At 54.8% G+C, this 13962-nt stretch overlaps 2 protein-coding genes across 3 annotated transcripts in view; one reads left to right on the plus strand and one right to left on the minus strand.

Annotated features, from left to right (window-relative positions):
* The first annotated feature begins 323 nt into the window (after positions 1–323).
* Lctl (lactase-like) lies at positions 324–13009 on the plus strand. The gene is made up of 15 exons (XM_005393699.2): positions 324–429; positions 605–757; positions 1044–1183; positions 1642–1805; positions 2324–2411; positions 2564–2673; positions 4183–4311; positions 4396–4491; positions 5932–5986; positions 6067–6228; positions 7577–7851; positions 8579–8705; positions 8850–9049; positions 10076–10139; positions 12269–13009. The coding sequence occupies exons 1-15, from the start codon at positions 347–349 to the stop codon at positions 12382–12384; spliced, it is 1962 nt and encodes a 653-aa protein (XP_005393756.1). The 5' UTR covers positions 324–346; the 3' UTR covers positions 12385–13009.
* The window catches only part of Zwilch (zwilch kinetochore protein), a 30923-nt gene continuing 29347 nt past the window's right edge, over positions 12387–13962 (minus strand). Inside the window, exon 19 of one of the 2 annotated variants that reach the window (XM_005393698.2) lies at positions 12387–12538. The gene's annotated coding sequence lies outside the window, so the exon portion shown is untranslated. Of the gene's footprint in view, positions 12976–13962 lie in introns of both variants that reach the window. The other variant, XM_005393697.2, reaches the window with a different exon arrangement.

A 13962-nucleotide genomic window follows, 5' to 3' on the forward strand; every position in this document is an offset into this window, starting at 1 on the left:
CGACAGACAGAACACCTTCACTCTATATGTCCCTTCCCTTCCCCTCCCCGCTTCTTCTCTAGATCCCCTCCCATTTGGAAAAGATCTATCTCCCTCTTTCCCGTTGTCTTTTTTTTTTTCTTTCTTTTTTTTGAAGACAGGGTTTCACACTGTAGCCTAGGCTGGCTTCAAACTCACAGTGATCCTCCTGCCTCAGCCTCCTGAGTGCTGGGATCACAGGCGTGCGCCACCTTATCCAGCTCTTTCCTTTTTTTTAATGTAAACATTATGTACTACAAGCATGGATTAATAAAAAGAAATTGAAAAGAAGAAAGAAAGAAAAAGAGAGAGGGCAAGCCCAACACCAATGCGGAGGCTGGGGAAGGCAAGGAGTCTGGAGGACCAGCGAGGAGAGGTGGAAGAAGCCGGTGCCAGCCCAGGACCCAGCAGGTGGGCCTTGGAGGAACAGAGAGGGGGTGATGGAGGGTCTGGAGGGACGAGGCTGGAGGGTCCCCGCTGCCCGCCCTGCCCGGGTAGGCCCAGCCAGCGGAGCAGGGCGCAGGGCCAAGGCCGCCTGCTGACTGGGGCCCCGTGGGCCAGCTCAGCACTCTGCCCCCCACCGCAGCCCATTGAAAGCCTCTGCAGGGGGTCAGGCGGCAGCCACAGCTGCGACCAGAGCCTTCCACGCTCAGGGGCGGCGCCGGCCGAGGTGGGGCTGGCGGACAGAGCTCCTGACCAGCAGCCGCTCTGCGACCAGCGACAAGCCCGACGAGCCCGGGTAAGCGGCTAGGCTGGCACCAGAGAGCCGGCCCCGGGGGGCAGGGGTCCCGCTGACCACAGCGTGGGGTGGCCGGGCCGCTGCCCCGGTGGGTGAACGCTGGGCTGCAGGGACCCTAGGCTGGGAGAGGGGTCCTCAAGCCCGGCTGTCCCCGGCGCAGTGCGACCCGGGAATGGGGCCCAGCTCCCACTCGGGCCCCGCGGCGGGCACCGAGGCAGGGCCCTCCTCCGCCCATCCCCGGAGCGAGGCCGTGGCCGTCCCGGGGGCTGCAGCGCGCTTTCTGCAGGCATGGAGGAGGGCCCGGTGCCATGAAGCCGGCGCAGGCTGTCGCCCTCTGGTGGCCGCTCGTGCTGCTGTCCGGGCTGCGCGCCGCGGGAGAGGCGGCCCCGGGAGAGGCGTCCTTCTGCTACGGGACCTTCCCGCCCGGTACGTGCGCCTCTGCGGGCTGCGTGTTTGTCCGCGCGTCCGTCTGTCCGTGTGTCTGCCCTGCTTGCCTCGGCTGACTTGCCAGCAAGTTGGGTGGTTTGCTTCCTTGCTATGGGATGGAAAACACACCTTCAGGGGGTTGTTCTAAAGTGAAAAACAAAAAGCCGGCTGCGCACACCTGTAATCGCCGCCCTTGGGAGGCTGGGGCAGGAGTCCCACGTCGGAGGCCAGCAACACCCTGTCTCAACAAAAAACGGGCTGGGGCTGTAGCTCAGGGGCACGGTGCTCGCCTAGGCCCTGGGTTCCATCTCCAGCACTGACAAATACATAGACTTTCAGCAGCTCCTGGTAGAAGCTTTGGGGTTAGTAAATGCTATGCGCAGACACGCGAGAGAGCGCAGGGTGTGCAGAAGCGTGGGGAAGGGCGGCCGGGGGCCCAGCTCGGTCTCCACCTGCAGGCTTCTCCTGGGGCGTGGGCAGCTCCGCCTTCCAGACGGAGGGTGCCTGGGACCAGGACGGGAAGGGGCCCAGCATCTGGGACGCCTTCACGCACGGCAGGAAGAGGCAGGTGCTCGGCGACGAGACGGCCGACTCGGCCTGCGACGGCTACTACAAGACCCAGGTGAGGGTGCGGGGAGCGCCTTGCGCTGGCGCATGCGGAGGAGGGCGCGGAGGGAGCCCGGCCGCAGCGTCAGCCCAGGGCGCCCCACCGGGGCAGGTGCCGGGGTGCTGGAGCAAGGGTGGCAGCCGGAAGCAGGGCCCCAGGCCCTGCAGTGGGGGTGCCAGGCCAGCGCCGCCACCCCAGGGCCCACAGGGCACGGTGGCCTGGCTCCCGCCTGAGGATCGGCCCCTGTGGGACCTGCTCGGCCTCGGCACCCACTTTCTTCCCGGACCAACATCTTGGGGGAATCCATCACCCGCGCCTATGAGAAACACCCGACAGCCCCCAAACGGCCTGTATCGGCGCCCTACCTGGCTCTCGGCGGGTGCCCAGCTTGACCAGGAGCAGGCGGTGCACCCCCGCCGGAACGCAGACAGGGCCCTCGCCCGCGCAGAGCCACACGCGGGAGCTGTGAGCCCGCCACCCTGCGCGCCCCTTCCTTGGGGCCTTAGGGGACCGCCCGGCCGTCCCGCACACAGGAGGACGTCCTGCTGCTGCAGGAGCTGCGCGTCTGCCACTACCGCTTCTCCCTGTCCTGGCCCCGGCTGCTGCCCACGGGCGTCCGAGGTGAGCGTGGCCCCTCCGGAGACAGATGCCGGTGTCCCGGGCAGGCGGGTGCTGGGGCCGAGCCACCCTCTGGTCTGCAAACCCCAGGACCCCGCGATGCGGCCCAGAAGGCGCGGCCATGGTCCTTTCCTGGCCCCCCTTTCCTCCCACAGCCGAGCAGGTGAACGAGAAGGGGATCAAGTTCTACAGCGACCTCATCGACGCCCTCCTGAGGGGCAACGTCACCCCCATCGTGACCCTGCACCACTGGGACCTGCCGCAGGTGAGGCCGGCCGGCGGAGGCGGGGAGAGGGGGCTCAGGACGCCAGGTGGGGGCGGGGAAGACGTCCTAACTCACGCCCAGCCCGCCTGTGCTGCCGGCCCTGGCGGGGGTGAAGGGCAGGAATTTATCCCGCAGTTCCCGGGGCTGGGGAGGCCGAGGCCGCGGCGCCCCACGGTGAGGGTCTGTCTGTGGCCTTGAACGCTGCCCCTGCCAGAAAGGACACTTGCCCCAGTGGCAGAAGGCAGAGGGGTGGACAGGGCAACGGCACCTAATGCCATGGCGAGGAGGGGGCCCAAGGGCGGCCTCTTAACCCGGGCACAGTGGGGACTGAGCTCAGGGGACGGGGACATGGAGTCACAGGACTGTGCGCGCCCACAGCGAGTCACGCTGGTTGGTCTGTGATAAGGGCATGGAGCTGGATGGTTTCCAGGCCATTTGGCATAACAAAAAAAATCAAAAAGCTACAGAGATCTTTCTTCCTCCTCTTCATCCTTCCTGTGGTGCTAGGGACCGAACCAGGGCCCCACACCTGCCAGGCCGTGGCTGGAGAGCGGCCCTCCCTCGCTCGCCCAGGAAAGGCCTCGGGACTGGGGCCTGGTGACCAGGAGTAACGCACACATTAGCTGGTCCTAATAACCATGTCCATCACTCAGACCCAGTACCAACTGCCTTCACAAGCACCCAGCCCCAGCAGTGACAGCTCAGGTGACAGGGCTGGGGCTTACTCTGAGGACCTCAACTCAGGGAGTCGGGGCGGAGGCAGGGCAGGCTTTAGGGAGAGGAGTGGAAGCCCCTTCCAGCTGCCACTCTGCAGCCCCTAGAGACCCCTCAGGCCCACCAGTCAGGACAGAGAAGCCTTGGGGAACGCTCCCTCCTGAGCCTGAAGCATGTGCACTCCACCGCAGGCCCTGGGATCTTTCTGCCCAACACCGTGTCCCCTCTCTTCACAGCTTACATCACAGCCGCTTTCCCCAGAATCAGCCCTCTCCCTGGGCATTTTGTTTTTTGAAACAGGGTCTTGCTATGTCGGCTGGACTCAAACTCATAGCAATCCTCCTGCCTCAGCCTCCTGAATGCTGGGATTACATGCTAAGCAAGCACTGTGCCACTGAGCTACATCTCCAGTCCTTATTTTTTGAGACAGGGTCTTGCTAAATTGCCCCGGCTGGCCCTGAGCTTATGATTCTCCTGCCTCAGCCTCCTGAATAGCTGGGATTATAAGGGTGTACCAAAAAAAAAAAAAAAAAAAAAAATAAGGGTGTACCACCACACCTGTCATTTATTATTCTTTTTATGTTGATGCTAAGCGTGTGCTGCACCCCTGGCTGCGCCCCCAGGTCCCTAGCCCTCCTTTAAATTGTTGAAAGGCTCCGACCCATCCAGGGTCCTTGCTCCCTGTCCCTGAGCAAGGCTCTGTAAACATGCTCCCTGCTGGAGTCGCCGTGTTCCTCCCGCACGTGTGGCCGGCTGGCTGCAGATGTCTCCCGGCACCCGCCTCTCTGTTGGCAGCTGCTCCAGGGGCGATTTGGCGGGTGGCAGAATGCCAGCATGGCCGGCTACTTCCGGGACTACGCTGACCTGTGCTTCGAGGCCTTTGGCGACCGCGTGAAGCACTGGATCACGTTCAGCGACCCTCGGGTACGTGGGGCCTCCCCGGGAAGAGGCCAGCATGCTCCAGGCACCGCTCACAGCTCCCGTGGTCCCCACCTGCTGTCCCCACAGACCATGGTAGAAAAGGGCTATGAGACAGGCGAGCACGCACCCGGCCTGCAGCTGCGCGGCACCGGCCTGTACCAGGCGGCACACCACGTCCTCAAGGTGAGCGGCCAGCGGCCCGTGCAGCCGGCCTGTCCCCCGTGTCCATCAGCTGCTCAGGGCTGAGTACCTGAGGCTAGGAGTACCTGGTTCCAGACTGCGGCTGCAATGGAAGCAGCTGGGAAACAGCGCTACAGAGTGAGGGACACCTTGCAGGGCATGGCAATGGCTCTGGGACAAGGACTGCCAACAGGGGACACTCAGTGCAGAGGGCGGATGGCCTGTTTAAACTGGGCACCAAAGGGCTGCCAGGTGACTCATCAGACCCTCACATTCATGCCAGGGAGAGGACTTTCTCCATTTGGCATCTTTTTAAGATCTTGGGCCTGGACTCACTATATAGCCTAAATTGGCCTTGAATTTGTGTCAGTCCTTCCTGCCTCAGCCTCCTGAGTGCTGGGATTACAGGTGTGCGCCACCACCTCAAGCTGGCTTAAGATTTCTTAAACTGAGTACTTAAAGGGCAGAGCTCTGAAGACATCTGTAGTGATGAACATGGAGGTCACTTTTCAGACCTTAACCATGAAAGCTGGATAGATGTGACTCCCACACTGTTGAGATGTCCTGGGTCATTGCACAATCCCAGGCTTCATTATGCCTTTCTAGTTGGTTAGTTCTGGCTGGCAGAGGAGGGTGGTTGTTAAGGGTTCTCTGGGAGTCACAGACAGCACCCCCAGCTTCTGTAGCCTTTCGATGATTAGTTGCTTAAGTCAGTGTTGGTCAGCAAAGGTCAGAATCATGCCAGGCGTGGGGCGCACACCTGTAATCCAGCACTCAGGATGATGAGGCAGGAGGATCTCCGCAAGTTTCAGGACACCCCGAGGTACACAGTGAGTCGAAGGCCAGCCTGGACGATATAGTGAGACCCCGTCTCAAACAAGCAAAGTGTCAGAATCCCACGGAGGCCTCATGGAGACACTTCCCTGGGCCCCTCCCAGAGCTCTGATTCAGGCCTGGCCAGGGCGGAGCCTGGGAACCGTTTGCTGCCCCGGCTTGCTTCTGCCTCAGATGCTGCTCGAAGGCGGGCCGGCCGGTCCCGGGGGACAGAATGGGGGAGCAGGCAGCCTGCGCATCGTCAGCCCCATTTCTCACGATACCCCCGGGCACTGTCCTCACGTACTGGGCACCTGTGGGAAAAGAACTACAGAAAAACGGGACAGGAGATGTGTGCAAAAGTCTTAGCAACCATAAGTAACCACACAAAGTGGTTTGTGGCAGAGTCACACCAAGTCCCCTCCACAGTACAACGGAAGTTCAGTGCCTGTGGAAGTCGCAGAAAGGGAGGCTGCAGATTGGGATCATCGAGGCCAGGCTTAGCAAAATGGTAGATGTGAAACTGGATCTCTAGAGCAGGGAAGGCGAGGAAGGATGCCCCAGGCTGAGAGGGGGGAAAAGGAAATGAACGAGCCGGACACCCACGGTGAGCTTGCGCCCCTCTTGCAGGCCCACGCGCAAGCCTGGCATTCATACGACAGCAGGTGGCGCGGCCGGCAGCGAGGTGAGCTGAGACCTCCGCACTCGGGAGGACCTGTGTGGGGGAGCCGCGTGGCGCCACTTCCCGCCCCTTCTCTCTGTAAGGCCTGGTGGGGATTTCGCTCAACTGTGACTGGGGGGAGCCTGTAGACATCAGTGACCCCAGGGACATCGAGGCTGCTGAGCGATACCTGCAGTTCTGTCTGGGCTGGTTCGCAGACCCCATCTATGTGGGTGACTACCCTCAAGTCATGAAGGACCGCATTGGTAAGCAAGTCACATTTCCTTATACTTTTTTGTTTTTTGAGATAGGCTATCACTCTGTAGCTCAGGCTGGCCTCAAACTCGCAGAGATCCTTTGCCTCACATTTTTGGGGGGGTTTGTTTGTTTTTTGTCTTTTTGAGACAGGATTTCACTATGTAGTTCAGGCTGGCCTCAAACTGACCGCAGTCCTCCTGTCTCAGCCTCTTGAGTGCTGGGATTACAGGCCCTAGCCACCACACCTGGCCACATTTCCTGTTTTAATTTCGTCTAAATAGATTGCACATATGTACTGGGTATTGTCTGACATTTTAGTACATGTAGCCATTGTATAACGTGTAAATCATTTTAAATGTATCTATCTCCCCATTTTTTATTTCCAGGGCTTGGGTACAGCTTGGTGGTAGAACACTTATCTAGCATATAGCAAGCCCTGGGTCCAATCCCCAGCGCTGAAAAAAAAGAAAAAAAAAAGTTAAAAATTATTTCTTCGTGATAGCCAGGCTTGGCTGCGTTACTGGGTAGTCTTCTAAAAATGGCTTGCCAAAGAAGCGTTGTCGGGTTTTGTGGTGCTCGAACTTCTGGAGTTCGTTTCCAGGTTCTCCTCTGAAACAAAGGATTGAATGAAAAGCGGTGAGAGAGTTTACTTGAAAAAGTAAAAGTGGAGAGCAAGGGTAGAAGCCGGCTCTGCAGCGTGAGCTTGGGCCCAGTAAAGTGGGAAAATGCAAGATGGACGTACACCCAGGAGGACAGGGGGCCCCGAGCTGGCTATCATGAGGAAAGCCACCATCGCAAGCTCCTCTAAGTGTTCGCGTCCTTCCACACCGTCCAAATCTGGGGGGAAGTGAGAACTTCTACATCCGGGTCCTGAGAGGCAGTGCTGGGATCCCACGTCTCAGGCTAATGTCAGCTCCCGGCTGTCCTATTGAAAACCTGCTCAAGGTCTCGCAGGAAGTCCACATGAAGGGCTTTTTGGCAACTGCTCTGAGCATGTATCCAGGATCTTGTAGTTGATAGGTCACACTTGCTTCCCCAGCCGGCCTCACCATGCCCTAATCTCCTGTCTCAGTGGCACATGCCCGTAATAGCACTCCAGGAGGCTGACGCAGGAGGACTGTAGTGAGTTCAAGGCCAGGCTGAACTATATCATCAGAGCTTGTCTCAAAAAACCAACAATAAAAACAAAAACAAAAACCCTATCAATCAAACAAACAAAAGGAAAGGCCCAAGTTGTGTTTCCCGTGCAGGTGAGTCCTGGAGTCCAGCTCTCACGTCACGGTGCCAGTTCACTCAAGGGACACGGCAATAAAGCGACCGTAAGCTATGGCTTTAAGTTCTCCTCTGTGCTCACAGGAAGAAAGAGCAGGGAGCAGGGCCTGGACCTGTCGCGGCTGCCGGCGTTCTCGCGCCAGGAGAAGAGCTACATCAAAGGCACCGCCGACTTCCTGGGGCTGGGCCACTTCACCACGCGCTTCGTCACGGAGCGGAACCACTCATCTCGCCAGGGGCCCAGCTACCAGAATGACCGGGACTTGGTGGAACTCGTTGACCCAAACTGGCTGGATCCGGTGTCTCAAGGCCTCTATTCCGTGCCCTGGGGGTTCAGGAGGCTCCTCCACTTTGCCCAGGTGAGATCACTCTCAGCCACCCCTGGACTCTAGCCCTCCGCGGGGAAGTCAGCGACACAGTAAACGCAGCCACACTTTCTTCCGGAGCTGCTCGAGGCCCGCAGACAGACACCTGCGGGAAAGGCCACCTCCACTGAGGGCGCTTTAGCCAGTTACTGTGCTGCCCTGCTCACCTGACGTGAAACACACAGGAAAGAACAGGGCCGGGAGTGCATTCCCCAACAAGGCCTGTTCACTGCAAAGTATATTTTCATATAAACCTGCTTCCTGGGTATACTCACTCTAAATAAATGCGTCAACTAGCACATAATATATGCAAAAATATACTTGATTTGAATGTGGCAGCCTTAGCTGGGTGTGGTGCTGCACACCTATAACCCCAGCACTCGGGAGGCTGAGGCAGGAGGCCATCCTGGGCTATAGGAGAAGATCAAGGTTGGGCTGGACTATATAGCCAGGTCTGTCTCAAAAACACCAAAATACAAACACATATGGTGGTAGCCTTTAATACACGTTGCCACGTGAGCTCTGACCCAGAAACCCACCTGTATATCAATTTTTTTTTTTTTTTTTTGAGATAGGGTTTTGTTTTGTAGCCCAAGCTCGCCTTCAAGTCCCAGTGATCCTCCTGCCTCTGCCTCCCAAGCACTGGAATTATGGGTGTGCGTCACTACACCTTGCTGTGTCAGAATGTTTAAAAATATCTCCTACTCTGATTCACTTTTAGACTCAATATGGCAATCCTCCCATATATGTGACAGAAAATGGAGCAGCTCCAAAGTTATACTGTGCAGAATTATGTGACGCGTGGAGAATTCAGTACCTTAAAGAATACATCAATGAAATGCTGAAAGGTGAGACACAAACCAAGACGGTATTTCTCTAATATCAACAGTCCATTTGAACTTGCTCTGAAATCCCCTACAATTTTCCTACTACCTTTACAATACTATTTTTCTAATAAAAATATTCAGCCGGGGTTGAAATGTCTTTCACAGCTCTAAAAGACGGTGCTAATGTGAAAGGGTACACTTGGTGGTCTCTGCTGGATAAGTTTGAGTGGGAGAAGGGCTACGCAGAGAGATACGGCCTCTACCACGTGGACTTTGCCGTCAGAAGCAAGCCTCGCTACGCCAAGGCTTCGGCTCACTTCTATAAGAGGGTCATCACGGCCAATGGGCTGCCCGGGCCCAGAGAGGTAGGCCTGACCATCCGCAGTGCACATGCGGCTGTAGAGGAGCTCAGCACTGAATGCACAAGCGTGTGTGGCAAGCGTCTGTCCCTTTTCCTTCGTGAAAGCCTCAAACTTCATCCCCACTGTGCACAGCGTTAAGGACAGGACTGCAGCGTGGGCAGGAGCCCTGCTCTAGGGAACCACAGGGTGTAGTCAAGAGCGATCTCAAGGCACATGTCACTCCAGATGTGTTGGAATGCAAACATGCACCAGCCACTCTCCAACACACTTGCTAGGTGTGGTGGTGCATGCTTGTAGTCACAGCACTAGGAAGGCTGAGACAGGAGGATCTCTGTAAGTTCGAGGTCAGCCTGGGCTACATAGTGAGACCTTGTCTCAAAAAACAAAACAAAACAAAAGTAAGAACAGTTAAATAAAGTAAATGTATCCTGACTTTTTTTTTTTGAGACAGGGTCATGCTATGTGGCCTAGGTTGGCCTGAAACTTTCGATCCTCCTACCTCAGCCTCACCTGACGTGAAACACCAGAATGTTGTTTCGCAAGTGCTGGGATTATAGGCATGTGTTACCATGCCTGCCTTTCTCATTTCTTTTTTCAGGCAGGGTCTCACTATTTAGACCAGGGTAGCCTTGAACTCACTGGATAGCTCAGGCTGGCCTCAAATTTTTGGCAATCTTCCTGCCTTAGTCTCCCAAGTGCTGGGATTATACCCATGTGCCACTATACCCAGCTTTTCTTGTTCTTTTTTTTTTCTTTTTGGAGGCAGGGTCTCGCTATGTAGCTCAGACTGCCCTTGAACTGACTGTGTAGCCCAGGCCTGAAACTTGTGGCAATGCTCCTGCCTCAGCCTCCCAAATGCTGGGATGCCAGGCGTGTGCCACCATACCTGGCCACCCTCATTTCCAGAAATGAACACTGAGGTGTGGACCACCACACTTAGCAAAAAGTATTTATTGTACCCTACATTTATTTAAAAACTAACTTCAGTCACCCTAAGACAACATCACTTACCTAGTGGGTCTTTATTAGGTGCAAAGCTGGCAGCAGGAAGCCTTGGAAACTTGCTCTGTCAACAACCAGATACGAGCTGTGGGTGAGTACACCCTCACTCTTCCTTTTGGTGACTAAACTTTATAATACAATGTATTATACGGTACCAAAAATCAGACGTACATCTGCCAGGGCTCAATGCCTCAAACCACTTATAATTAAAAATGGATTTTTTTCTTTACTGTGAAACACTCAAATTTTTCTTTGTCAAGTACTTTAGATATAAAAAGTCATGTACCATGAAACAAAAAAACTTTTTTTGTCTTTTTGAGACAGGGTCTCGCTATGCAGTTCAGGCTGGCCTTGAGCTCACTTTGTAGCCCAGGCTGGCCTTGAATTCACAGCGATCCTCCTGCCTCAGCCTCCCGAGTGCTGGGATTACAGGTGTACACCACCATGCCCAGCTCTGAAAGACTTAATCACGCTAATCCTGTTCTTCCTGAATCACAGTGCACCTCCCCTCCCGACCACTCTGGGTGAAGTGGGCTTGTGCAAAGGGGAAAGGCGAGCCAAGGCCACTCCCGCTCTTCTGCTCGCTCCCCATCTCGCAGCAGCAGCAGCAGCAGCAGCAGCGTTCCTTATGCACCAGGACCTACAGGGCCACAGGTGTAGCATAACCCGCACGCAACCAGGCATCGGGCAGAGCCAACACAAGAGGGGCCCAGCGGGGCACACCTGTAACCTTGGTGCCCTGAGGGGCGGAGTCAGCAGGATCTCAAGTTTGAGCCCAGCCTGGGCAACTCAGCAACTCTTTTTTTTTTGGTCTTTTTCAGACAGGGTCTCACTATGCAGCTCACTTGGTAGCCCAGGCGGGTCTCGAACTCGCAACGATTCTCCTGCCTCAGCCTCCCGAGTGCTGGGATTACAGGCATGTGCCACCATGCCCGGCTCAGTTTAGCAACTTGATAAGACACTGTTTCAAAGTAAAGGCTGAGGATGTAGCTCAGTGGAAAGGCCCTGGGTTCAACCCCAGTACTGAAAAAAACAAACAAAAACCAAGCTATATCACTTGTTTCTTTGAATTGTATCTTTCTCTATAATGACAGAGAAATTACATCCTCTTAAAATCCATCTTTAACCAGGTGTGGGGCGCTGGGAATATAGCTCAGTGGCATAAGTGCATGCCTGGCAAGGACAAAGTCCTGAGTGCAATTCCCAGTACCAAAAAAAAAAAAAAAAAAACAAGTGTGAGTACACACACCTGTAATCCTAGCACTTGAGGCGGGGGACTACTGTGTGAGTTTGAGGCCAGCCTGGGCTCCATAGTGAGTTCAAGGCCAGCCTGGACTACACAGCAAGACCTTGTCTCAAAAAAACAAAAACCAAAAACTGAAACAAAAAATTCCCAAATAAATAAACCCATTTTTAATATGATATCCAAAGTATAAAGTACTAGACCAGATCCTTCCAACCCAGCTATTTTTATGGCCAGTAAAAGAACCTGCACATATCTAAATAACAAGGCAGTGAGTTGGCACATGCCTGTAATCCCAGCACTCGGGAGGCTGAGGCAGGAAGATTGCCATGAGCTCGAGGCCAGCCTGGGCTACATAGTGAGTTCAAGGGCAGCTTGAACTACACAGCAAGACCCTGTCTCAAAAAACCAAAAAATATACAAAAAACCCCCCAAATAAGTAACAAGGCAATATGAATGGCGTATATTCCAATGTAACAAAATAAATTTACTGTGGTCCTTGTGCGGAACTTACTGGCAGCCTCTGAGCTCCACGAGGACACAGCCCGTGCCCAGGACACCTAAAAGTGGGCACCAGGGAGGTGCTCACGATTGTGTCAGCGCTCAGCCCCCGCCCCGCTTCCCACACACACCGCAGTCAGGGGCGGGAGCCGCTTCCCGGGCTCTTCCTCCCACAAACCCCGCTAGCAAGGGCAGGAGCCTGGAGGGACGGAGCAGGGGGACAGGGACGAGCACACGGGAAGCGTACGTACCGACGTGCGTTCAGACTTTATTCCCTGTGCGAAGCTGGGTGCAGACCCTCCCACGTTTCCCGAAATAGTACGCAAACTCCCACACCATGTCCCTTGTTGGAGGTGCTGGGGCGGCACCCAGGGCCTTGTACCCGCGAGGTGCCCCCTCAGCAGGCGAGGACAGCTGGCCCGGGCGGCACGCCTGCCTCCCTCCGGCTCTCTCCGGCCAATCTCTTGCCGTTGCAGAGCCTCTGCTGGACCACATGCGCCTGGCCTCGGAGATCGCGGTGCCCACGGTGTGCGCCCTCTGCGTGCTCACCGCAGCCCTGCTCCTCACGCTCCTGCTGCGGGGCCCGCGCTGAGACGCTGCGCCCGGCGGGAGGGCAGCAGCCGCGCCCTCGGGGGATCTGCGGGCCGTCCTCCCCTGCCGCGGGCGCGCTGTGTACGCGTCTGTGGCGAGGCTCCGGGAGAGCTGCTGTCCCTGCTCCTCTTCAGGGTACGTGCCAGGCTTTGAGATTGGAAAAGAGAAATCGTGTAAGGGCAATAAACTCTCCTGTGATCTCACCTCTGCTGAGGTCGGCCCGGACATCTGGCTGTACATCACGCAGTTTCTCGTTTCACAGAAACAGGGCCAGAGAGTACAGTTGAGACTGGGGTTTCTTCACTGCAAATCTGCCCCAAAGTGGCACTGTCCTGTGTGAAAGACAGCGTCACCGCAGAGACATGACCCTTTGAGGTTGTAGATCTTGCTTCCCGCTTGGCGAAAGCACTGGGTAGGCACCAAAGGAATGAGTGTGTCTACGTTCCTGAGATCAACTTTTTATAGTAAATCAGTTCACTATTGGCCGAGTGTGATGGTGCACGTCTGTAATCCCAGCACTCAGGAGGCTGAGACAGGAAGGTCACCCTTAGTTTGAGGCTGCCTTGACATACACAGTGAGATCGAGTTCACCCTGAAAAACATGGCAAGACCCTGTCTCAAAAAAACAGAAATAAATTCAATTCACTATACCCAACGAGGTAACACAAAGAAATACTATAGAACATTTTTTAAATATTGCATTAAAATAAATATTATATATGTACACATAGGTAACCAGGTACTCTTTCTTCTAAATAGAGGTTCATTTTGTTTTTGTTTGTTTGTTTGTTTTTTGGTTTTTCGGTTTTTCTCCGGTACCAGGAACCGAACTCACGACCTTGCACTTGCCAGGCAGGCGCTTTTGCTGCTGAGCTAAATCCCCAGCCCCGGTTCATTTTGTTTTTAATGCTAATGTAATGTCCGTTTACTTGGGAACAAACGTGGCTTACAAAGCAATGAGAAACTTAGTTGTTATGCACATTATCTGACTCCATTTACTTGTTTCAGAAACAAAGTAAGAGGAGAAAATGTTATTTTATTGGGTTTTTTGATCAACGCTATCTCAAATCAAAAGATTTTAAAGTTCTTTTTTTTTTTTGATATCACAAATCGAACTCATGACCTCATGCTTGCCAGGCAGGCACTGTGCCACTGAGCTGTATCCCCGGCCCTCAAATCAAAACATTTTAAAGAGTGCTTACATCTAGGCCAAATTCTGCAATTGGGCTGACGTAGAATTGTTTTGTTGTTATATTAACCACATAACAGTTCACCCCAAGTGTTACTCGGGGACTCTTTAGGTACTGACTATCCCGAGCATCACTAGGGCAGGGGCATTACAGCTAATCTTTTTTTTTTTTTGGTCTCTCAAGACAAGGTCTCATGATGTAGTTCAGGCTGGTCTGGAACTCACCGTATAGCACAGACTGGTATCAAACTTATCACAATCCTCCTGCCTCAGCCTCCCAAGTACTGGGATTACAGGCATGCACCACCACACCTGGCAAACATTTTTTTTTCTTTTTGGGACCGGGAATCCAACTCAGGACCTTGCACTTGCCAAAAACAGTCATTTCTT

Source organism: Chinchilla lanigera, unplaced genomic scaffold (assembly GCF_000276665.1).
Source record: "Chinchilla lanigera isolate Chin_1 unplaced genomic scaffold, ChiLan1.0 scaffold00049, whole genome shotgun sequence".
NCBI classification, from domain to species: domain Eukaryota; kingdom Metazoa; phylum Chordata; class Mammalia; order Rodentia; family Chinchillidae; genus Chinchilla; species Chinchilla lanigera.